This window comes from Pseudorasbora parva, chromosome 2 (genome assembly GCF_024679245.1).
Source record: "Pseudorasbora parva isolate DD20220531a chromosome 2, ASM2467924v1, whole genome shotgun sequence".
Classification (NCBI taxonomy): domain Eukaryota; kingdom Metazoa; phylum Chordata; class Actinopteri; order Cypriniformes; family Gobionidae; genus Pseudorasbora; species Pseudorasbora parva.
This window is the reverse complement of record NC_090173.1, coordinates 52,190,775-52,217,438: the sequence shown is the minus strand read 5'-3', so window position 1 is coordinate 52,217,438 and position 26,664 is coordinate 52,190,775. Positions and strand designations below refer to the sequence as shown.

At 36.8% G+C, this 26,664-nt stretch overlaps 1 protein-coding gene across 2 annotated transcripts; it reads left to right on the top strand.

Annotated features, from left to right (window-relative positions):
* The first annotated feature begins 1,406 nt into the window (after nucleotides 1-1,406).
* LOC137046704 (transmembrane channel-like protein 6) lies at nucleotides 1,407-26,139 on the top strand. 2 transcript variants are annotated; one of them, XM_067424057.1, is made up of 20 exons: nucleotides 1,407-1,710; nucleotides 4,882-4,993; nucleotides 5,088-5,225; nucleotides 9,353-9,493; nucleotides 9,842-9,950; nucleotides 10,106-10,193; nucleotides 11,777-12,031; nucleotides 12,191-12,351; nucleotides 12,442-12,586; nucleotides 18,120-18,287; nucleotides 19,792-19,931; nucleotides 20,494-20,578; nucleotides 21,858-21,955; nucleotides 22,027-22,122; nucleotides 22,208-22,283; nucleotides 22,988-23,121; nucleotides 23,804-23,980; nucleotides 24,080-24,158; nucleotides 25,767-25,836; nucleotides 25,958-26,139. In XM_067424057.1, exons 2-19 carry the CDS (start codon nucleotides 4,897-4,899, stop codon nucleotides 25,833-25,835), a joined length of 2,256 nt encoding a protein of 751 aa, XP_067280158.1. In that variant the 5' UTR covers nucleotides 1,407-1,710; nucleotides 4,882-4,896; the 3' UTR covers nucleotide 25,836; nucleotides 25,958-26,139. The 2 variants fall into 2 exon arrangements, with proteins under 2 accessions (XP_067280158.1, XP_067280166.1); XM_067424065.1 differs by lacking the exons at nucleotides 1,407-1,710; nucleotides 4,882-4,993 and having other exon boundaries at nucleotides 5,124-5,221.
* The last annotated feature ends 525 nt before the right edge of the window (nucleotides 26,140-26,664 follow it).

The following is a 26,664-nucleotide window of genomic DNA, read 5'->3' as shown; positions in this document are numbered from 1 at the left end:
TCCCCCATGCATCTCTGGCCATATCGTTTTCTCATTTGATGAAATACAGGTGTATTATACTCTTCTGGCTTGCTTTGGGATTTCCCCATATTGGCAGTGTGTCTCTGTGGTCGTTCGTGTGCACAATATTAATCTGTCGGACGTCTCCGTACAGAGCCGATCCTTCACCCAGGACAGACGGGACAGATGCTTACTCAAGCGCCCTCTTTGTGATTTCAATTTACCGCAGAATTTTTTGACCACCCACGCGATCTCAACTCTCCCAGAATCTCTTAATCACGTTGACCACAGAGCCCAGACTTTCCCTATGGTTTAATCGTCTACAAGTAATTTTTTTCTCAATTCAATTTAACCCAAATTCTTTTTTTTTTAATTCTCCCCCGAATTTTAAGTTTGTCTCTTACCAGAAGCGTTGTCTTTCTCTGATTCCAGTGGTCGGACCCTCCTGGGCCTGTGGCGTCGGTCCCTCTCCCTGAATCTAATGGGGTAGGGCTGACGTGAGTCAGGATTGACGGTCACCGGCGCTCTCCAGGTCCAGAAGGCTCGTCCAAGTAATCCTGCTTTCTGACAGCAATTTGCAATGGCAATAACAACTGTACCAAGTCTGTACCAAGTCTGTACCAAGTGTGTACTGAAGTCATAACAGAGTTCACATTGTCCTTATCCTCATCCCCCTCCAGCAGTTTTCTATATATGGCAAGGATGTTAAACCCGGCACCTTTGACCCCGGGGCCTCTTTGAGTTAAACATTCACACAAAAGTGTTCCGGATAGCAAAAACACATCTTCAAAAAAAAAAAAAAACATCCACCACAATGCTAACCCTCACGTATGAAAAAAAGTTAAGTATACTTTGGCCTTTATTAATTTAACTTTGGGTGTGAAAGGGCCTCAAACCCAGGTCAGAAGAGAAAAAAAAAAGAAAAAAAAAGTAATGTAAGACAATTAGGAGTGATTGCATTATTGTAATGCATTACTTTTAAAAGTAACTTTTCCCATCACTGCTCACAGTTTTTTAATTACTCCACATCGGTCTCATGTTCTGTTGATTATTTAAACCTTCAGTCTCAGTTTTTATGTGTTAAAGATTAGTTCACTTCAAAATGTAAATTTCACACACTATACTGTAATGTGACATGTCTTTCTCCTGATGCATCTCTGACACGTACGGCTGTTTCTCTAGTTCTCACAAATTGCAAATATTATCTTCTGAAAATTCAAACCAGCTGAATCTATATTTCAAGATTTTATAGAAATCTATAGATTAAATGACTGACCATTAATATAAGTTGAATTAACTGATAGATGGGAAGCATTTTATATATATATATATATATATATATATATATATATATATATATATAACCTTTATTATCTAGTGAAAAGGAAACTTTGAAAACATTTGTGAATTGTTGTAATATTTTTAAAAAGTGTATTTTTCAAGGTCTGTGGTGAGTAGTACTAAGACAGTTTCTTGTGAAAAAGTACCAACGCAACCAAAAAAAAAGTTTCTTCCTCCCTTGCCTTGCAGGGTGACCGTGGTTTGTCACTTTGAATGCAGTGTCAACTGTGAAGTGCTTCTGCTCACTCCCAGTATGCATATTGTTAAACTGCGAGCTGCTCTTTTATTTTTTTATATGTGTATGCAAACTTTGTACATCGTATTTTCTTTAGCCTGTATTTGAATCTCCATATACCAGCAACTGATAAGGTGAGTATCATTCATAATTGTTGGTATATTTCTCTGGACAGCTGTTGGATGCGCCTTTTCTGTCTAAGAGGAGTGTGGTTAAAGGGGTTTGATGTAAACTAAAATTATAGGTCTCCAGCAAAAATATTACATAAATAGCATACCTGAAAGGCTTCAGTGTGAACATAATGTAATGTTTGCAAACACATGATTGCATCTTAACTGCAATCCAATGAACATGTATTGTAGTTTATATTATATTAAATGCAATTATTTGTTAGTTACTGTCGAATTGACAAGCATTTATGGCAAACTAAAATAGGCTATACTTTAATGTCATTTGTAATGATGAAGTTGCAATTTAATACATGTAAGTACTTTACATGTGATTTAGTATGTTAGTCAACACATCAAAATGAGTGCATCTTTAAAACACCACAAAATATTCTTAAAACATAAGCAGGGTATTCTCACAAAAATGCGTATAAATAGTACGAGTGTGCAATGTCGTGGAATGTATACGCCAAAACTCATTTTGGCGTGTCTATGGCACGCTGTTTTTCGCCTGCATATGATACGCATTTTATGGCGTATTATACATACGAACCCCCCACCCCACCACCCTAAACCTACCCAAGCGCGTGTCATATATACGCCCCACTACCCTAAACCTACCCAAGCGCGTGTCATATATACGCCATAAAGTGCGTATCATATGCACGCGAAAAACAGCGTATCATATGCATCATATGTATATCATTTGATATCATAATAATAAGCAATATCACGAGAGCTGTTTTGCAAAAGTTGAATATCTCAACATTATTTATGCGTGTAATTTACCAATTCAGATGCATCTTCTGTACCGTCTTTGCACTGCAAAGATGATTTTTTTTGTAAATTATTTAATTAGTTTGTTGATTTATTTTTAATTACAAACCCGATTCCAAAAAAGTTGGGACACTGTACAAATTGTGAATAAAAACAGAATGCAATGATAAGGAAGTTACAAATTTGAATATTTTATTCAGATGAAATATCACATGTTTCAACTGAGAAAATGTATCATTTTAAGGGAAAGATTAGTTGATTTTAAATTTCATGGCATAAGCACATCTCAAAAACGTTGGGACAAGGCCATGTTTACCACTGTGTGGCATCCCCTCTTCTTTTTATAACAGTCTGCAAACGTCTGGGGACTGAGGAAACAAATTGTTGCTCAACTGTCTTAGGTCTTCTTTGTCGCATCTTCCTCTTTATGATGCGGCAAATGTTTTCTTTGGGTGAAATATCTGGACTGCCAGCTGGCCACTTCAGTACCCAGATCCTTCTTCTACGCAGCCATGATGTTGTAGTTGATGCAGTCTGTGGTCTGGCATTGTCATGTTGGAAAATGCAAGGTCTTCCCTGAAAGAGATGACACTGGATGGGAGCATATGTTGTTCTAGAACCCATGTTGTGATTTCCATTTATCACTTATCTTGTTTTTTATCTTATCCTCCTCTTCCTTTCTCTTTTTCTTTTCTGGTTTCCTGAAGCATAATTCCGCATCATGATGAAACAGTATTTTGCCAGCTGCATTGACTATCAAAGGGATGCTCACGCAGTTTGTCGTTGCATTTTATTCTTAACCTGTCGTTGTCTTGGTGCCCCAGGACAGCTTGGTTTGCTTGCCTTGTCGCAACAGGCCTGGCCGCAGGATTGGGGGAAGTGGTGATCCTCTGCCCATTTTGACTTCTGCGAGACACTGCCATTCTGAGAGGCTCTTTTTATACCCAATCATGTTGCCAATCGACCTAATAAATTGCAAATTGGTCCTCCAGCTGTTCCTTATATGCACATTGAACTTTCCAGCCTCTTATTGCTACCTGTCCCAACTTTTTTGGAATGTGTAGCTTTCATGAAATCCAAAATGAGCCAATATTTTGGCATGACATTTCAAAATGTCTCACTTTCAACATTTGATGTTTTCTATATTCTATTGTGAATAAGTTTATGAGATTTGTAAATTATTGCATTCCTTTTTTATTCACAATTTGTACAGTGTCCCAAAATGTTTGGAATTAAGTTTGTACATTTATTGATAAAAAATAAAATAAAATAAAAAAGTAATTTCCAACTTGTTAAAAACTGTAAAAAACAAAAAAAACATTGACATAGTGTCCATTTCCATGTCCATTTTATATAAAGGAGTGCTGGTCTGGTCTGGTCTGGTCTGGTCTTGTCTTGGTCTTGGTTTCGACTTGTCTCAGATTAGGTGGTCTTTAACACTAATTATAATATCTGCAAGTACAGTTTTTAAAAAAACAAACATACTTCTATTTTTTTAAGTACACAAAGTTTGTATTTAGAACAATGAAGTGCACTTCTTTTTTAAGAGTATAGACAAATTTAGGGAATGGACAATTATGAAAAAATATATACAGAATAGCATTTGTTATGATATTGTGCATTTGATTTTGACAAATTAATTGCATGAATCTTTCATCATATCGTCATTATTTAATATTCGGGTCTTTACCCAGATCTATATCCAACACAGATGGACCTCTATCTGCCACAGTACTAGTATAAAACTATCCTAATATACAACTATTAAAGATTAAAATAAAGCATATTTTGTTACCTTTGGGAACTTTTAGGGTTCACTTTGCAGTAAATTGTTAGGCTCTTTCAAGTTTTGTTGATGATTCTTCCTATTCTTTTGTTTTCTGCCTGCGATGACTATGAGTGAAACATCACTTCATCATTGAGTTTTAGACATTGACGAGTAAAGGTGAATTGCACTTATTAAGGCATCATAGATTCAATCATTTTTTGCGCAGAAAAAATATATTTACACTGTTACACACCTCGGGTAGCTAGTGACCCAATACACTTAAAAACATTTTTTTAATATATATATAATAATGAATAGATTGAGGAATACTAAGAAGGTTGATGTTTAACTTTAAAAACATTAAAATGAAGGGTAAGGTGTAGTGAATGACATCCCAGGTTAATAAAGACCCGAGGTTATGCATTTAAGGCTTGATTGCTCTTTTAATTTTGTTTTTTTGTTTTATCCATGTGGTTTATTTAAGTAAGACATCCTCTGGGAAATAAATCCCAGGCAAATATTGCACCTTAATAAATAAGTTAATTTATGTTAATGACCCATCATCACACCAGTCTCTGCTCTGATGCACACAGCACTAGACAGTCTGGATGGCTGTATCTCTGATCATGGAGACGATTTCCAGTGGAGATGAAGATGAAGACCTGATTGAGCTGGAAGCTATTAGATCATACAGAGCAGTGAGATGTGGGTACACGGCATACAGACAGCCTGGTGTGAATACCATAAAGAAAAGTATTTTAAAAAAACGTACTTTAAAAAAAAAATGTTTTACTTATAGTTGATCAGGCACATTTGGATCAAGACGACCCAGAGGCACAGGATTACCAGGAGTCCAAACACACACATACCCTGCAGAGGAATAGCTGGACCTCTTCAACGCAGAGGGTCCTGTCCTCCATGCCTAGTCGCTCTGTCAGTAAGCAAATGTTTCATCTTCCATGGATTTGTACACCTTACAAAGAAATCTTGTTTAAACAGTCTTAAGTCTAGTCTTACAACATTTTATGTTGCAGCAGGAATCATATTTAAACTGTCCTTTTTGCAGTTTAATATTAACAGATACTTACAGAATAAACATACCTCTATCCATTGCTCTTAGGAATAAACTTACCTCTATCGTTGCTCTTAGGAATAAACTTACCTCTATCCGTTGCTCTTAGGAATAAACTTACCTCTATTGTTGCTCTTAGGAATAAACTTACCTCTATCCGTTGCTCTTAGGAATAAACTGACCTCTATCCGTTGCTCTTAGGAATAAACTGACCTCTATCGTTGCTCTTAGGAATAAACTTACCTCTATCGTTGCTCTTAGGAATAAACTTACCTCTATCGTTGCTCTTAGGAATAAACTTACCTCTATCGTTGCTCTTAGGAATAAACTTACCTCTATCGTTGCTCTTAGGAATAAACTTACCTCGATCCGTTGCTCTTAGGAATAAACTTACCTCTATCGTTGCTCTTAGGAATAAACTTACCTCGATCCGTTGCTCTTAGGAATAAACTTACCTCTATCCGTTGCTCTTAGGAATAAACTTACCTCTATTGTTGCTCTTAGGAATAAACTTACAGTCTTGTTCAAAATAATAGCAGTACAATGTGACTAACCAGGTTTTTCGTATATTTTTTTATTGCTACGTGGCAAACAAGTTACCAGTAGGCTCAGTAGATTCTCAGAAAACAAATGAGACCCAGCATTCATGATATGCACGCTCTTAAGGCTGTGCAATTGGGCAATTAGTTGAATTAGTTGAAAGGGGTGTGTTCAAAAAAATAGCAGTGTGGCATTCAATCACTGAGATCATCAATTTTGTGAAGAAACAAGTGTGAATCAGGTGGCCCCTATTTAAGGATGAAGCCAACACTTGTTGAACATGCATTTGAAAGCTGAGGAAAATGGGTCGTTCAAGATATTGTTCAGAAGAACAGCGTACTTTGATTAAAAAGTTGATTAGAGAGGGGAAAACCTATAAAGAGGTGCAAAAAATGATAGGCTGTTCAGCTAAAATGATCTCCAATGCCTTAAAATGGAGAGCAAAACCAGAGAGACGTGGAAGAAAACAGAAGACAACCATCAAAATGGATAGAAGAATAACCAGAATGGCAAAGGCTCAGCCAATGATCACCTCCAGGATAATCGAAGACAGTCTGGAGTTACCTGTAAGTACTGTGACAGTTAGAAGACGTCTGTGTGAAGCTAATCTATTTTCAAGAATCCCCCGCAAAGTCCCTCTGTTAAAAAAAAGGCATGTGCAGAAGAGGTTACAATTTGCCAAAGAACACATCAACTGGCCTAAAGAGAAATGGAGGAACATTTTGTGGACTGATGAGAGTAAAATTGTTCTTTTTGGGTCCAAGGGCCACAGGCAGTTGGTGAGACGACCCCCAAACTCTGAATTCAAGCCACAGTACACAGTGAAGACAGTGAAGCATGGAGGTGCAAGCATCATGATATGGGCATGTTTCTCCTACTATGGTGTTGGGCCTATTTATCGCATACCAGGGATCATGGATCAGTTTGCATATGTTAAAATACTTGAAGAGGTCATGTTGCCCTATGCTGAAGAGGACATGCCCTTGAAACGGTTGTTTCAACAAGACAATGACCCAAAACACACTAGTAAACGGGCAAAGTCTTGGTTCCAAACCAACAAAATTAATGTTATGGAGTGGCCAGCCCAATCTCCAGACCTTAATCCAATTGAGAACTTGTGGGGTGATATCAAAAATGCTGTTTCTGAAGCAAAACCAAGAAATGTGAATGAATTGTGGAATGTTGTTAAAGAATCATGGAGTGGAATAACAGCTGAGAGGTGCCACAAGTTGGTTGACTCCATGCCACACAGATGTCAAGCAGTTTTAAAAAACTGTGGTCATACAACTAAATATTAGTTTAGTGATTCACAGGATTGCTAAATCCCAGAAAAAAAAAATGTTTGTACAAAATAGTTTTGAGTTTGTACAGTCAAAGGTAGACACTGCTATTTTTTTGAACACACCCCTTTCAACTAATTGCCCAATTGCACAGCCTTAAGAGCGTGCATATCATGAATGCTGGGTCTTGTTTGTTTTCTGACAATCTACTGAACCTACTGGTAACTTGTTTGCCACGTAGCAATAAAAAATATACTAAAAACCTTGATTATTCTGGTTAGTCACATTGTACTGCTATTATTTTGAACAAGACTGTACCTCTATCCATTGCTCTTAGGAATAAACTTACCTCTATCCGTTGCTCTTAGGAATAAACTTACCTCTATCAGTTGCTCTTAGGAATAAACTTATCTCGATCTGTTGCTCTTAGGAATAAACTGACCTCTATCGTTGCTCTTAGGAATAAACTGACCTCTATCGTTGCTCTTAGGAATAAACTTACCTCTATCCGTTGCTCTTAGGAATAAACTTACCTCTATTGTTGCTCTTAGGAATAAACTTACCTCTATTGTTGCTCTTAGGAATAAACTTACCTCTATTGTTGCTCTTAGGAATAAACTTACCTCTATCGTTGCTCTTAGGAATAAACTTACCTCTATTGTTGCTCTTAGGAATAAACTTACCTCTATCCGTTGCTCTTAGGAATAAACTTACCTCTATTGTTGCTCTTAGGAATAAACTTACCTCTATTGTTGCTCTTAGGAATAAACTTACCTCTATCGTTGCTCTTAGGAATAAACTTACCTCTATTGTTGCTCTTAGGAATAAACTTACCTCTATCCGTTGCTCTTAGGAATAAACTTACCTCTATCCGTTGCTCTTAGGAATAAACTTACCTCTATCGTTGCTCTTAGGAATAAACTTACCTCTATCGTTGCTCTTAGGAATAAACAGCTTTTCTTCTGAGGTGAATTATTCCAGGATAATTCCTCACTGCGTCTGTGGGCATAACCGCATTAACACTAATGAAGAGGCGCACAAACGCCTGACGTCTCTTTTCAAACAGAATACATAAACACATAATATTTAGTGTTCTTTAGACATATGCCTTATGTTTGTGTGACAAGTATTCAGTTCTTGTTCAGAAGTTAGTTCATTTTCAAAAGAGTATCAGAATGGACTTTCTTGTGCACATTTTGTTTTTATTGTGAGTGAACACAAATAAAAGTATAAATTTAACAGATTATAATGAAGAATAACACTTGCCTAAATTACCAAAACCGACATTTTGAATCTCTTTTGCACTATGAAAAATAACTAGGTGAAGGCGTTTTCCTCTGCCAACTTCAGAGTTAAACATTAAACCAAAAATCATTTTACTTAAAAAAACAAACAAACTTAATAACAAAGATAACTAAATAATTAAAACATACATTAAAAAGCTACTTATGACGAAAATAATTCACTTTTAAAATAATGTACTTAAGTGTGAACTGAATGTAATCACTTAATTGCATATTATGTGCAATGAAATGAAAATGTATTAGAATTTTAATTCATATTAAATTATATTCATTGAAACTTAGAGAGCCCAGTTTTTGACACACTTAGGACGTAAGTACATATTTATATGTAATTTCACATTTACTTGATTTGTTTTTGAAATATGGTTAAAGTGTGCTGCTGAATGTACTGACAGACATTTAAGATAAATAAAAATGTTACGTAATTTCTGTTGAAACATGCATGTATTTAAATACATTTGTGATTACACGTTTGTAATGATGAAGTTGCAGTTTAGTACATTTAAAATTTATTTTTAAATTAAAGTATTTTACATGTGCTTTACAAGAGTATGTTAGTCAACAACACATCAAACTATGTATACGTATTTAAAGCACAACAAAGGAATATTTGTTGCACTTTTTAAAGGTTTTCAAGTACATTCAATTCAATATTTTAAGTGCACTTCACATTCAATATAATTAAGTGCACATCAGGGAAGGATTCTGGAAATTTCCTCCGAACTAAAGATTTCTTTTAATCTAAAAAATAATCTTTCTAGTGTATCAAGTCAGCTTTCCCTATAGGTCACACAGTTGTCCTCTAGCAGACTAACACTGGTGTAGAGAATCACATTAACTATTTATTTTGACCCATGCCTTTTCTCAGGGTGGAATCAGACAGCTGCGCTTTCCCAGTGCCAGAGCCGATCCACCAAACCGCGAAGACGCCGACCCCGTAACACTGTCTCCACCACTCCCTGTGTTGCACACGAGGACGTCTTTAGAGAGCCGGAGGAATGCGCTTACGGTTTGCAGCAGTAACACACTCACAATGCCAATTATTTCAATCAGACAGGGCTCATATCTTGAGGAAAGCGTGCTGCAACTGCTACAGCAAATGCAGACCAAATATTTAAAGGATGAGCAGCGGGCTCATTGGCTAGCAGGAATCAATGAGCTGTGCCAGAATGATATGACTGCAAACAGATTGATTTTAGGGCCGATAACCCTACCCTAGAGTTTTATGACAGAACTTTGTATAGCAACAAGAAAGAGAGAGGAAAATGGTGCAATTGGTTAGGTGAGAAAATTAAACACATTAAAAAGTGAATGGCAGGAAAATGGCACTGACTTTGTTTCTGTGTCCTGGTCCTAGTGACCCAAAAGAAGGAGCTGCTGAATAAATTACAAGATTTGTCTGCTGGAGAATGTGTGCGAGTGTTGCGTGAAATGCCCCTTATTTTCGCTGAGAAACGTAAGATAAGGTACAGAATTCATTATAGTACTGACATTTATATACCATTAGTGCATCTTTAAAAAATATATATTTTCATTCAATCATTTTGTTCTTTGTGTTAAAATGGTGTGTTTCTTTATACAAGTCTTTGTGTAACCTTATCTGAATGTTTCTTTTTTTTAGAGCCTTGTGCTTTGGTCAGGAGGTTGAACAGCCTCTTTCTGCAGACAAGGCCCTGTGCTGCCATCAGCTTCTAACCTGTTTACTGAAGGTGGATGTCTTTTTAACTTTCAGACTAAATAAAGTTAAAATAAAATATTATTATGTTGGTATAGCCTGGCTCCGCCCTCCTACGTACTTCCGATCATTTTTTTTTTCCCTTCAGTACGTCGTCTGGGTTTGCGTTATATTTGCTAGTTTTCTCCGGTCAAATTTTAACCGGTCCAATCAGCGATCAAAGGGAGTGGCTGAGAACGATGACGTTGATGTTGTGCGCTAGTTTGAGTTGTAGTTCAGTCGGAGGAGAAAGATGGTAGCAAAGCCATTCGGTCCGTTGTGGCAACGCTGCTAAATATCCAGAAGTTAAAGCTGGAGTAAGAACAGTCTTTGCTGAGTTTTGTTGGTGGCCATGATGTTGGTTGTTGGTGGGCCTCCTCCCCATGGAGTTTGGGAAAAGTTTGATTTTCCAGCTCGCTCTGTTAGTGGTGAAGGAGTTGGCTAAGGCAAACGCTAGCAATACGTCACGACTAAACATTAGCGACTGGTTATGGCAGATCCAATAGTTTTAAACTTCAACAGAGTTCTCGCCTTCAAGGAGGTTAACTCTTGTCAATGGAGAGTGACCCGACTCTCTGTACAAATGAAATGTACGAGATTCTGGTAGGACCAGGCTAGTGTTTGTTCCCCTTTTGCTTCCAAAACAGCCCTGACCCATTGAGGCATGGACTCCACTAGACCCCTGAAGGTGTGCTGTGGTATATCTGGCACCAAGATGTTAGCAGCAGATCCTTTACGTCCTGTAAGTTGTGAGCTCGGACTTGATTGTTCAACACATCCCACAGATGCTCGATTAGATTGAGATCTAATTCCATGTGTTCCCCAGGGAAGCGACGCACACACACCCTCCCATCCATGTGATGTAAAAGAAAATGTGATTCATCAGACCAGGCCACCTTTTTCCATTGCTCCGTGATCCCGTTCTGATGCTCATGTTCAGGATCAGGGGTCAGCATGGGCACCCTGACTGGTCTGCGGTTATGCAGCCTCATACACAACCAACCGAGATGCTCTGTGTATTCTGACACCTTTCTATCAGAACCAACATCAACTTCTTGGGCAATTTTAACTCCAGTAGCTTGTCTGTTTGATCAGACCCCATGGGCCAGCCTTCGCTCCCCACGTGCATCAATGAGCCTTGGCCGCCCATGCTGTCCCCGGTTCACCGCTTTTCCTTCCTTGGGCACTTTTGATAGACACTGACCACTGCAGACCGGGAACACCCCACAAGAGCTGCAGTTTTGGAGATGCAGACCCAGTCGTCTAGCCGCTGCAATTTGGCCCTTGTCAAACTCGCTCAAATCCTTACACTTGTCCATTTTTCCTGCTTCTAACACATCAACTTTGAGGACAAAATGTTCACTTGCTGCCTAATATATCCCACCCACTAACAGTTGCCTTGATGACGAGATAATTAGTGTTATAACTTCAACGGTCATAATGTTGTGCCTGATCGGTGTAAATCACTGTTGAAATTGACATTTTTCAATATTTTAAATGTAGATTTTTTGGAGGTTGATATTGAAAATAACACTTCTTAAATCCTTAAACGTGCCTTCACCTCTTTTTGATCCATAGGTTTTATGTGGTTGCTGGTTAGGTAGACTCTCCCAGCAGAAATCCATGAGGCTCTGGCAGAAAGTGCTTAAAAAGATCAGTGCTCGCTTTGGTACCGGGGTCCTGTCCTATTTTGTCTTCCTCAGAAGACTGTTACACTACAACATCCTCCTCTTCCTCATCAATGTCCTTTTCCTGCTCCTACCACAAATCTCAATTTCACAACCTTCTTCAATAGATGAGGGTTACACTGACTTCTGGATACTTACTGGCACGGTAAAGATGTATATTTTAAGAAAGCAAGTGCTTTATATATATATATTTTTTATATACTCTAGCTGATTCATTCAGCAGGGGAAGGGACATTTCTTCTTTTCCCAGTGAATTTAAGTAAATGCCGAATGCTATCTTTTTTCTTGTCTTTTTTTTCTCAAGGGTGTCCTCACAGACTCTGTGATGTTTTATGGCCACTATACCAACTCCACAAATGGAGATTGCCAAAATGGCAATTGTCTTCACAATTACAACATTCCCTTGGCGTATATTTTTACCATTGGAGCAGGCATGTTTGTCACATGTGTATTGCTTGTTTACAGGTTTGTCTATTTTCTATACTCATTTTTTAAATTAATTTTCACATTTTTAGCTTGTCCCATGATTTAATGAGATTTTCTTTTTCCTTTCAGCATGTCTAAATCATTCGGAAAGAGTTCCTGCACATTCAAGACTACTGGTGACATAGCTTTAAAGGTTTTCTGCTCTTGGGATTTTAAAATCTGCAGGAAAAAGTCTGTTAAACTGCAGGCGGTGAACATCTGCACTCAGCTGAAGGTTTGTGGACAAATAATTAATGTTAAAACTACTTTATGCTCCTCAGCACTAATTGTTGCATTACAGTGTATCATACACAAATATGTTTTGAAGATATGAATGAACAATGAAGTGCAGATGAAATGTGCATAAATCATACCTTTAGGGGTACAACAGCTTGTCACTTGGGAGGTACTGTTAAAAGGAAATCTACCGTACCCAAACTATGCATATTGAGTAGTAAAATGGACCCTTAAAGAGTTAATTCACAGAAAAATGCCAATTGTGTCATTAATCACTCACACTCCAAAAAGAGATGTTAAAACTGACACAACATGTCATTTAACACAGAAATTGTGTCAGGTGATTACATACTCAGATGTAACTTTAAACATAAAGTGAAACTAAATTCTTAAGCAGTTAATCAGTAGTCGAGTACAGAACTCATGTGCACACAAAAAAACAATGTTTCAAACTCTATGACTCTATCAAGTCAATTGTTCACAATTTAACACCTCATCAATGATGCTGCTTTTGAGAGAAGTTCATGAAGAGATAACAGTTAACAGAGTTTGCACTTTGAATTAAATTAAAACTTAACAACTGATAAAACAATGTAAAACTTTTATTAACACAGCCCTAATTGTTTGAGAACATAAACACTGCATACACTTCACAATGATGGTGTGTGTCAAGCGCTTTATAACATGATGTGTTGAAAATGACACGTTGTGTAGTTTTTAATGTGTTATTCCTCTTATACAGAAGTGTGTTGAAACCTTTTACACACTAATGCGTTATAGTTACACAGCGTGTGTCAGATGTGTGTTAAATGTGACTGTAGATGTGTATTACTTCCTGTGTTTGGATGAACACTGAAAGTATTGTTAACTTGTGTTTAGTCCAGTGACGTTTAATAAAGAGTTTGTTTGAACATTTTATTACTGGCTGTTTAAGACATCATGAATCTACACACACACAAGCTCTTATTGAGATTATCAGAGGTTTAGATTTTGTTTTATTGAATGTTTGATTTGAAGTCACCAGAAATGTCTTCTTTATTTGAGCTCTTGACCTTTAACTTATCTTTTAATTCATCTCTGGTTGCTTTACCTGTATTGTAATCAAGTACATTTGTTATGGCAAGAGAAAATATGATCAGATGTTTATTGATGATCTCATTGTCATCAAGAGCTGGTCAAGTTTATGAGAATATGGATGGTGTTTGTTTATTTTTTTTATTTTATGTATGTGCTGTTAGTTGTGACAGTGAAACTACATCATGCTATCCAGCAGTGCAGAAATATTTGGTTAAAATTATATATATATATATATATATATATATATATATATATATATATATATATATATATATATATATATATATATATATATATATATATATATATATATATATATATGAATTATATAAAATATGTTTAAAGCTGTAGCAAAACCTTGTCAAACACACATACACAAAAATCAGTTCATGAATCTCAACAATGGTGACAAACCAAAAGCTTCTTGCCGCAATGCATGCTGGGAGTATCCATAGTACAAAACTCATCCATGACTCCCAGCATGCATTGCGGAATGAAGCTTTTGGTTTGTCACCATTGTTGAGATTCATGAAATGATTTTGATGTGTGTGTGTGTTTGTGTCTGTGTGGTACCGTATACATCCTGTACACACTGAGTATCTAAAATCAAAATGTGCAAATAATGACAACATTATAAAAGTATTCATTACAAAAAACATATTTTTAAAGGAATCACTCTGATATCAAACACTTGCCAAGCTCAACAAATGCATGTGATGATAACATTATCATCTGATCATATTTTTCTCCTGGTTATTTCTGCTGCTTCAAATGTGATAAATAAACACACAGTTACAGCAAACATCGAGAAGCTGAAATGAAAGAGTCAAGGGTCAAGAGCTCAAATAAAGGAGACACTGATCCCGATTCTGGCGACTTCAAATCAAACATTCAATAAATCATCAGCATCCAAACCTCAATAAGAGCTTCTGTCTGACAGAACTAAAGCCAGTCTGGTCAGTAATAAGCTAAGAGCGATGGTGTTTGGAAAAGACATGATGTGATTGGCTGCCAAAACACCCTCTGCTGTTCTATCCAGAGTAACATTTTAACAAGTTGTGTGTTATATCTACACAACATGTGTCAAAATACCATCAACACACTCAGTGTTGTTTTTTAACGCATCTCTGTTTGCAGTGCACTCTCGTAGTTCCAAACTTTCTTTCATCATGAAATCGGAGAGATTTCTGTCCCTCCACTGAGAGTTTACGCAACTATCACTCGACACTTTGAAAAAATCATACAGAAATGAATCTATATGAATCGAGCAGTTTAGTGAAGATTTGATTGCTTTATATAATTAACAGACTTAAATGAGGTTGATTCTCGTGTTACGCAGCACGTTTGCGCTTCAGCGAGAACCAATGAGCTCAGTCATGTATAATGACTAATGTTTAAAGGCTTAAATAGCATATGAAACTAACACATCCTGGAGATCTCCAAAAAGGGGCTGAGAACTTCATTTAAGGAAATATTTAAGGGAACCTGATACAATAAACAAAAACCTAAATAATAAGGTTTAAGCTGAAAATGTGCGTCCCGTTTCTGCATTCTGCTGAAGACATATCATGTGAATAATTTGACAGATTAAACAGATGCACAACAGGTGTCAAAGATGGCCGCAGAGTTAAATGGACCTGTCTTAAATATCAGGGTCCTGCCACTTCAGTTTGTCGTTGTGTCCTGCCCTCCCTGATTCTTTTACCGTGACTAGCCGCCAGTTTCGTTTTGTTTGATTTTTCTCAAATAAAAATTTTCTCTGAATCTCTGAGTTCTCGCCTCATCCCATTCCTGACATTAAAGGGATGTTGGCGCCATTCACTTTCAGTGGAGCGTGCTCTCAATGTTTTGTGCGCCTCACTGTGCACTCTACGGAGGGAAATGAGGATAATTAAGTGTACTCCAGCTTAGCTTAAAGCTTAAAGCTCCTTCTCCTTTGAGATCTCCAGCATGCTGAAAAACCCTTCTCAAGCCGGGTGCCCACTGGCTGTCAAACCACATTAACCACCTAGAAAACCACCTCAAATGTTCAGAAAAACACCAACAACCTTATGCTGGTTTTGGTGATGTCAGTCATCTGAGTAAAAAAATTAAATTGAATAGAATAACCCTACAGGAACAAATGTGTAAAACAATATTAACATTTCAAGTAACTACAAGAAACTGATTAATGAACAGTGTGGTAATTTGCTATCAGCTAATCAATAACTAGAGAACAAACCTCCACGAGAACTAGCAGAAAACTATACACACTTTCAACTACTCAATATGAATGCACAAAATGTACATCGTGACTACTACTTGAACATTTATTCACTTCATTTTTAACTAATATATATTTTAACTGCAGTTTTTTGGGACCTTGCTTCGTCTTGGCGCTCATCTGAACTTTTATTGCAAATATTGAATTAAAAAAGGATGCAAGTGTTCATCCCTCTGAATGAGTTACTTGCCATTTGGAACAGTTTTCCACTGTTAACTTACGGAAAAAGCACAACTGGTGCGATGATGACTTTGGATGTAAAGTAAGCATTTTGAAAAGCAAGAGGCAAATTTGGCAGGAGGCGTTACACTTTCTATGTAAGGGAAGGCAGTCCGCCAGAAGCTAGATATTTAACTTTATAAAGTTTTAAATATGGATATTTTTCTTACACAAACTCATCGATTCGCTTCAGAACTCAGAAGGCCTTCATTAACAACCCCCAGAGCCGTGTGGGGCACTTTTATAATGGATGGATGCTCTTATTTGGGCTTCAAATTTGGGGCTGCCATTATAAAGCTTGGGCATTTATTAATATAACTCTGATTGTGTTCATCTGAAAGCAGAATGTCATACACACCTAGGATGACTTGAGGCTGAGTAAATCATGGGCTAATTTTAATCTTGGGTGAACTAACCTTTAAATCCATCCGAATTAATTACTACCAAAACCTTATATAAACTTTGAAAGCTTACAATTACTTCAGTCATTACTAGGGATGTGTAATTTATATATTTCACTATTATATATGAATAATAGTGGTATTATTCATTTTAGAATTATGAAACGTATAGTTTCCTATAGTAGTTATGAGGTATAAAAAAACAGACTGATTAGTAAACTATGCATTTGACAGAATGCCATTACTTGTTTATTTGTTTATCAGTGTCTTGTTGGAATGTGAATATTGTATTACTCATTGCTTCCTGTGTCGTTAATCACCATGACAGAATGGTACACAGTGTCATTTGTTTGATGTAAAAATACTTCCTCCAAGCTCTTTGCACAAGCCATTCGTCAGTGACTTTCTGAAAACCCTGCAGTACTTTCAACTGTTTTTGTTTTGTTTGTTTTTCTGACTTGGCAACATCTGCAAAACCACTTCTGGAAAGTCTGAAGCAGAATAATCTGTTTGTCCAAACAATGGCAGACAGGGACAATTCTTTCTCTGGTGCATAATTTACACACTTAAGCTTTAACAGTTGTTGTGGTAGATCTTGGTATAACCATATGTTGACCTTCCCATGGTGTGAAGTAATGCAGTACATGACATACGTGTACCTATGAGCTATACATTGCCTACGTGGCATCCTGACTAAGGCCCCGTCCACACGGAGTTGCGTTTAGCTGTATAATACGTATACATTTTGTACCGTATCAGCGTTTCGTCCACACGGATCCGCCGTTTTGGAAGCATGAATCCGATATTTTTCTGAAACCGGGTCCCAAAGTGGATAAACCTGAAAACGACAACCTTCTGTTTTCGTGTGTACAGCCAATCCGTATATTTTCTGAAACGGCGATGTCATCACACTACGTCCAGCATTGTGAAAGAGTTAAAGGGACACAACTATGGGCACTGTGCATGTGCACATATATATCGTGTCATTTTATTACCGTATCTGCATTATTGTAAGGGTATGTTTAGGGCTGGGGTAGGTGTAGGCATTAATAAAACACATCTGTTAAGTAGAAAATGTACTTATTGTTATTTTATCGTGAGATTTTGCCTCACCTCCTACCATTGCTTTACCCCTTCTAGCCACAACTCTTCTTCTCCGTTTTTAGTGTATTTCTGTGTCAGAATTACAGCGCCGCACACTGGCCTGGCATGCAAACTACATTGTTTTTAGTCGGTTTCGGTAATCTCGTGTGGACGCAGATATTTCTTGAAACGAGGGGAAAAAAAGATCGTATTGGGAAAGCTCTGGCTTCGTGTGGACGGGGCCTTAAACAATGTGTATGGAAATGTACTGAGGGGGGAGGATGCTGCCAACAGTATAAAAAGATATAACTTCTGTTATGACTTCAGTGTACGCTCGGTGTGGCCTTGTGGTTGCATCAACCGTACTTTTTTCTTGCAAGAAACCTTTTTTATTAACCATATTAATCAAGACTTTGTCTCTTTTTCAGTAAGCAATTGTTTTGCCATAACACAGTACATATTAACATGTCATGAATGTTGTGTTTTAGGAGATGCTGGCAGGGCTCAGCTGCAAAAAACAGAAGAGGAACTTGGGTTCAACGTTGTGCTGGTTTTTTGTCCACTCATTAGTATGGGCCATTTGCCTGCTGTGCATTGCTGCCTGCATGATGGCTGTTTACTACATCCACCCTAACATTAAGCAGAGCAAACATTCGGTAAGGATCTGGTCATAGTATCGAATAGTCAACAGAAAACCTAATGCTTAAGAAATCATAATGGTGGAAAAGACCAGTCACATCCTGTTCAGTTCACACACTGGTTCATTTTGCTGTCTCATTATATTGCAAACAACTGTATTCTCAACTGTATTCTCAACTGTATTCTCAACAGTATTCTCAACTGTATTCTCTGGTTAACTGTTGTTGTTGTTGTTGTTGTTGTTTTTTGTATATCCTCTGCACTATTTTTATTGGGTGTTTTAGTTTAGCGGTAGCAAATTTGACAGAAATTCTGAGCTCATTCTCAAGAAACAATGCCAGTGTCATTTAACAGGATACCGCATTTGATAAAATGACTTAGAACTTAACATACTATATTTACTAATCTCATTTAAGATTTAATCCCAAGAATACTTGAGTAGTTCCATTTAACTAACAGTTATATTATGTTATGCAAACATCTTAAATACTATTATACTCAACATATTTTTAATCTGTAATGTTCAGCCATGGCAACTTAAAAAATATGTGCAATCGGTTTCCAGGTTTTCTTCAAGTAAAGTGAACATATCTTTAGTAGTTCACTTAGCATGAATGCACTTAACACTCAATTAAGTAAGCTTAATTGCATCAAGTTGAGCTTACTTAAACCATTCAAGTTGTGTCGACATAATTCTTTCTGTGAGCTGAGGAAGTGTACTCCCAGAATGCATTGCAGAACGAATAAATTAATCGCAGGGTAATCGTAACTTCGTTTTATTATTTTTGGCTTTATTTGACAAAACACTGGGGAACACTGGTCACCATAATGGTGAGAAATTTTAGGAAATCAACATAAATTTATAAAGTCAGCTTATGTGACGCTCTCCCAAAGTTTTTTCAATAACATTCAACATGACTGGAAAATGAGTGAATGCAACTAAGAAGAACGATGGCTGCAGAAGTGGAGGAAATGAGGGAAAAGTCTAATATTAAGAATTGCCCCGCCTCAACCTTTTGCCCGCCTACCTGTTTTTTGTTGTTGTTTGGTACTCAAATCAGTCAAGTAATGTTTACTTGGGTTTTCTGAGTAACAAATGCATTAGCATGTAAATAGTTCAGATTACAGAGTTTTTTAAAGTAATTTCAACATATTATTGGACGTTAAGTAAAGTTAATTAAAAAGTCTTAGTAAGAACAACTATTGGCTTTCTTTTTATAGAAACATTTAAATTAATTGAAATTGAAAGCATTTCTGAACCTTGTTATGCTGTGACATTTAAAACTAAAATTAAAATGTCAGGAGTCTGAAATGGCGTTTCCTTTGAATGGGCCTGATATATGATCTGGCATATGGTTTGTGAATACTTTATTTGATATAGTGTGTGTGTGTGTGTGTGTGTGTGTGTGTGTGTGTGTGTGTGTGTGTGTGTGTGTGTGTGTGTGTGTGTGTGTGTGTGTGTGTGTGTGTGTGTGTGTGTGTGTGTGTGTGTGTGTGTGTGTGTGTGTGTGTGTTTTTCAGGAAAACGACCCAGTGGATTTGCTGACCCTGCCTTTGGTCGTGACTTCCATCAGTCATATACTGCCTGGTTTATTCAACATGTTATCCACAGGGGAAAATTATGACTCCCCAAGTGTTCACATTCAGGTGTCCATTGTAAGGTCAGGAATGCCTACTATAACTTTATATATGAGTTGTTGGTTTTTTTGTTTTGTTTTGCTTACCATTCTGTCACTATCTCTTTACTGACTTCCTGTCTAATTCTGCTGTAACCTAAGGTCTGTTTCTATTTAGCGCAGCAGGAAGCAACTTTAGCATGCTTCATTTGCTTTTGCTTTTTTAAATGACTTTATATTTCCTGCTCACTCTAGTGTGACTTTTTTATGCACATGCCACTGATCTTAAAAAGTAGCAGTTGTTTTGTTTAAAAAAAATAATATTTCTCATATTTCAAATGGCAAACCCCTAATCTCAATGATATCCAAAATATGTGTAAGACATACTTATGTTGGTAAAATATGTCATACTTGAGCAATGTCATACAATAATCTTGCATTTTAAAATATATATATTTTGGACAAGGTTATATGTTATTTAAATATGTGTTATTGACTTAACTGATGTTAAATAACGTCCAGCTCATTCCAGTTCAAGACAGGTTGTTATTAATAGGATCAAATATCTGAGTGGTTATCAACATCCTTTCGGTTTCTTCTTTCACAGGAACCTGTTGTTGAAGGGTGGCATTTTTGGTGTATTGTGTTACTATTGGCTCAAGAACATCGATGACACACAAAGAGGCCAAAAGGTGACCAAAATCATGAATCCAGTAACACTGTATTATTTTGAAAAAATGATTCAACACAATATTGATCGAGCTGTCAATCCTCACAGTACACTTGTTTGCAGGGTTTATGAGAGTGATCATTAACCGCTTAAGATCTGGTACCATTTTTGGGGATTTCCGCCTGGATTTGGCCTACCCAATTTGAAAAGCTTCCCATACACACATACAGGGGTCTAATTTCAAAATGTTTGTGTCATTTTACAGGAAACCCTTTGAAGTTACATAAAACACTGTCTGACGCGGCGCTGCTGCAGCTATTGATGTACAGGGAAGCCCTATACTTAATGTTAAACATAAATAGCCTACTGATACAGGTTTGACAGGTTTAATATTTCAAAATTGATAATTATGTTGTTTTTTATTATTACAATTAGGCATATATCTGCATTTTTGTTAACCTAGAGACTTTCAAACATGAGCATGTCATTTATTAATATGTATTTGTGTCAAAATGACATATAAACATATTTTCCTTCTTGCCTGGAAACGGTTCCAACACGAAAAATAGGCATCTCTTCTATTTCAAGCTCATCCCCCCCTACCCCTTTCCCCCCTCCCCTCAGCCTGCTACCCCCCTCAACCACCCCCTCCCACCACCATATACAGTGATATAAATGTAATATCCCAGTGTCATTAAATTAATTATACATGCTGGAAGCAGCCCAACGTGTCTGGGTCCTAGAGCACACAGGGCCTGAGTTACACACTTTCAAAAAGGAATTTATAAAAAAAAAAAAAACATCAAAAAGTGTCCCTTTTTAGGGGGTTGTTACATCTTATACAACATATACTTACATGTTTATCATTTTTAGCAGTGTTTTATGTAACTTTAAAGGGTTTCCTGTAAAATGACACCAACATTTTGAACCTAGACCCCTGTATGTGTGTATGGGAGGCTTTTCAGTTTGGGTAGGCGAAATCCAGGCGGAAATGGCACCAGAGTAATTTAGTGTAAATACATTACTTTGTGTAAAACAAATGCCAAAGTCATGCATATCTCCAAAAAAAGTAGAGACTTGAATATGGTAAATGGTACCAAATATGACATTATAGCTCCTCATTTAAAATTAAAAGTATACATGACGATGTCATTCCTGACCCTGTACAGGGTCCACAGAGTTTAAGTGAAGAACTTTTAATAATAAATAATAAAAAAAGGATAAACTAATTTCCTCTATCTATGTGCTTATTAGTTGAATATGAAATAAGCAGGGTTGTTTTCGTCTGTGTTTACTTGCAGTGCTGGGAGACATTAGTTGGTCAAGAGATTTATCGTTTGGTTTTAATGGACCTAATGCTTGCGGTGCTGTACATCATCTTTGCAGAGTTTCTGTGGGGGTAAGTTCTCGTGATCCCAAATAATGGCCATGATGTTTAGCTGGGTTTGTTGACTCGTTCTGCCCCTTCAGGCTGTGTATTAGAAACTTCACACTGAGAAGAAAGAAACTGGAGTTTGACATTGCACGAGAGATCCTGGAGCTCATCTATGGTCAAACGCTTGTGTGGTACTGTCACCTTCTTGCACAGAAACATTCAATTATGTTCTGAAAGCATCTCACTAACAGTCTTTTATGCCTTCTCTTTTTATAGGCTCGGTGTGCTGTTTTCACCACTGTTGCCTGCAGTGCAAATTGGGAAACTGTGTTTCTTGTTCTACTTCAAAAAGGTCAATGTCTTCTTTTATCTTCAGTTGATTTCATCTAAAGCTGTGGCTGAAGTCAGTTGTAGTTCTTGTGTTTCTCTGTCCTTCAGTGATTCTGCTCATTATCATCAGGTGTTCATCACTCATGGTCAATAATTACTTAATTAATCTCTTTATTATCTCATTAACTTTGACACTGCTTCAGTGTTACTTTTAACACTGAGTAGTGTGGACACATATGTACACTGAGCAGTGTTAATTTAACACTGGGGATTTTCCTGTGTATTTTAGGCTTCATTTGGACAGAAGATTGAGTTTAATTACTTTATTGCTTCGGTTGTTAAGATCTAAAATGTAAATGTAGAATGTAGAAACTAATAAAACAATAATACATTTTACTGACACAGGCCTGATTGTTTGAGAACATAAACACTGCATTGCCGTCATTATGTAAAGCCCCGTCCACCGACTCTATACACGATGTGATTGGCCTGACCAGAGTTTGGTTTTTCCAGCTTGTAAGCCAACGCAGAGTTGCTAGACTTCCCTGGCTGTAAATTAGATCTGCTGACGCTAGGGTGCGTCTAGATTTCTAGGCTATACCTTTTGTGGCAATATACAAAATACTTGTGTTTTTAACTGTGTAATAGTTCATTACACATGTTTTTATTGATATTATTAGGATATCCACTTTCAATTAACAGTATATGTGTCACTTCCCTTTATAGACGAGTTTGATGAAGAACTTCCAAGCGCCCAGGAAACATTGGAGGGCCACTCAGATGAGCACTGTCTTCACCGGCCTCCTTTTTTTACCCTCCTTCACTGGAGCTCTTACCTGTGTCATATATACAATGTGGAGGTTTGTGTCTTCATAAAATTACATTCACACTCTTCAGGACATTCCTAAAATACATTAATATACACCTCACTGCAAAAAATGCTCTTCTTACTTAGTAATTTTGTCTTGTTTCTAATCTAAATATCTAACTATTCTTAAATCAAGATGCATTTACTATATAAGTAAAACGACATAAGATATTTTTCTTGTTTTGTAAAAAAATCTAAATTGAGTTTTTGCTTAAAACAGGCAAAATGATCTGCCAATGGGTAAGACAAATAATAGTTTCTGATTGAAATCTTGTTTTAAAAAAAGGAAGAAAAAAAAAACACTTGATATTTTTCCCCAGAAAACAAGAAAAAATATCTTATGTTATTATACTTATCTAGTAAATGCATCTTTATTTAAGAATATTTAGATATTTGGACCGGAAACATGAAAAAAATACTAAGGAAGAAATTTTTTTTGCAATGCTCAGATTTTCCTCTGTACACAGATAAATCATGTTGGTAAAATATAAGTTCATTTTATGATTTTAAAAGGATATTTCACTCAACAATAAACAATTCTGTCAGCATTTACTTACTCGCATATCGTTCCAAATCTGTATGAGTTAATTTTTTTCCGGTGGAACACAATAATGTCTCTTCATTACTGAAGTAATTATTTTATGCTAGTGTTTTGTTTGCTACTGTTTTCTTAGGACTACGCCCTCATCACATTGTGGGCCCTTCAGGACCCGCAAAAACATGCTTTTCTTAGGTAAACAGTGGATCATCGATCTGGAGAGATCAAACCCCAATTTGAAGTGGCTCAGCTGGGCTTATATTCACTTGGTGGACAAACCTTTGTTCCTCTTCCTTGTTGCAGCCCTGTTCCTGTGAGTATTCCTTGCTAATGGATCTTCTGGGTGCAGTATAAAGCAGATTTGGGTCATTTTTTAATTTTTCATTTCATTTTTTACTTTATCTCTTTCCAGAACCATCATATACGTTTACATGCAAGTTGTGGATGGACATAAGAGGATAATTCAAAGGTTACAAGAACAGATAGACAATGTGAGTATATGTAAAAACCCTTATTGAGAATTAACAAAAGTTTAGATGTTAATGATTGAAAGTTTCGTTTGAAGTCACCATTATGGTGATCAGTGTTTGCTTTAGTTGGGCTCTTGACCCATTACTTTATTAATACAATGTTTTTTACATTTGTAATGACAAGAGAAACTATGACCTGGTCACAATAGGTTTTGATGGTGACATTATCATCATGTAATGTCCAGAGTCACTGATATGAAATGTACTTGAGTGTGTAAGAAAACAGACATGAAAGTGACTCTCTTTAATTACACTTAATAACACTTTTACACTTACACTTTTAATCTGCAAGTAAAGTTTTTAAATATACTTTTAACTCTTTCCCCGTTAGCATTTAAAAAAAAAAAAAAGTTGCCATCCACCGTCAGGGTTTTTCACAATTTTCACAAAAATTTAATAACCCATAGAATATTTTATTTAATGAATATCTGAGAATGAAATATATCAAAATAAAGACCATCTTCTTTTAAACAACAACAACAAAAGTTGTATTGTAGCTTCATTCATTCCTTTTTTGTCATCACTTGAATATGGGTAAGTTTCATTTAAAAAAGCAGCATTTTGAACAAAAAGGTGAGAAAATCACGTGTTTGTGAAAGACGAAATCAGATTCAGAGCGATGATCAAACACAGATGGAGTAGATCGAGTCCATCAACACCTCTAATGCTTCACATCCCTGTAGCTCAGCCAAGGTCCTCATTTCATTCACTAACATTAGATAGTTTTGTTTCACATGCTGTTTAATGTCGATGATCATGTTATTTTTCATATGCATATGATTACATTCGATTGCTTGTTTTATAGCGTTTTCCTCACATGTGTTTTGATCAGGAGATTCAGTACCCATTCAGAAGATGCCTAATAGTGCCCCCTAGCGTCCGACAGTGAAAACATGGAAACCCGGAAGCGTTTTCTCACAAATAACGGAAAATTCTGTGTTTGGCGGGGAAAGAGTTCATATATTAAGTACACTACAAATGCACTATATAAGTTCAGCAGAATTAAGTTCCCTTCTTTTTCAGAGGGTTGACTTCTTATAGTTCTAGAAGGAAAACATTGTTTTACTTAGAAAATGAATAAGCATAATTTAGCAATGAGGGTTTACAAGAATAGCATTTCAACTTTTATGTTTCTACATTCAAAGGAGACCCATTCTCGGGTGTTTTCAGAGTGTTGCTATGTGGTTGCTGATTCTTGTATCGAGATGTGAGAGTGTTAGGCTCCAACAAGAACAAGAAATTGTTTAGTTTTGATTATTTAAAAAAATTGTCACACACACACACACACACACACACACACACACACACACACACACACACACACACACACACACACACACACACACACACACACACACACACACACACACACACACACACACACACACACACACACACACACACACACACACACACAACAAACCGGAAGAAGTGTTTTGATGTGTCATTCATGTCCCCAATACAAGCAGGCGCAGGATAGTTTAATATTTGAAGTTAGGGCTTAAATGACTGGTGGGTCAGGGTTTTTGACAGCTTGATTTCTTGCTAACATCTCATCTGGTTTCTTAGGAGGGAGAAGATAAGAAGTTCCTCATAGCTAAACTACAGGCCTTGAATGAGGCGAGTGCTCAGCAGTGAGGTGAGTTTTCTGTCTTTCCTTTAAATCTGAATTTTCCTGTGCATTCAGGATGTTTTACAAAGGAAGTCAAATTCCACAGCTTTTAACATTTTCTTGTGGTTGATTTCCTTCTTGTGAACAGGGCCGAGTGTTTGTTTCACCTGTTGGATTCTACAGAAAACTAAGTTGGAAGAACTCATAAAACCTGAAAAACTGGTCCATTTTATGTGGAAGATTGAATCCAGATTAAAACTGCTTTTTGGAGTCAGATGACACTGATAGTAGTGCCACTTTCATGCAATCAAATACAGTCTTGTTCAAAATAATAGCAGTACAATGTGACTAACCAGAATAATCAAGGTTTTTCGTATACTTTTTTATTGCTACGTGGCAAACAAGTTACCAGTAGGTTCAGTAGATTCTCAGAAAACAAATGAGACCCAGCATTCATGATATGCACGCTCTTAAGGCTGTGCAATTGGGCAATTAGTTGAATTAGTTGAAAGGGGTGTGTTCAAAAAAATAGCAGTGTGGCATTCAATCACTGAGGTCATCAATTTTGTGAAGAAACAGGTGTGAATCAGGTGGCCCCTATTTAAGGATGAAGCCAACACTTGTTGAACATGCATTTGAAAGCTGAGGAAAATGGGTCGTTCAAGACATTGTTCAGAAGAACAGCATACTTTGATTAAAAAGTTGATTAGAGAGGGGAAAACCTATAAAGAGGTGCAAAAAATGATAGGCTGTTCAGCTAAAATGATCTCCAATGCCTTAAAATTGAGAGCAAAACCAGAGAGACGTGGAAGAAAACGGAAGACAACCATCAAAATGGATAGAAGAATAACCAGA

Coding starts and splice junctions, on each gene's coding strand:
- LOC137046704 (XM_067424057.1), top strand. CDS start 4,897: ATGGCTGTATCTCTGATCATGGAGACGATTTCCAGTGGAGATGAAGAT. Junction 21,956..22,026: donor TTTGCAGAGTTTCTGTGGGG/GTAAGTTCTCGT, acceptor CTGCCCCTTCAG/GCTGTGTATTAGAAACTTCA. Junction 23,122..23,803: donor GTCATATATACAATGTGGAG/GTTTGTGTCTTC, acceptor CTGTTTTCTTAG/GACTACGCCCTCATCACATT.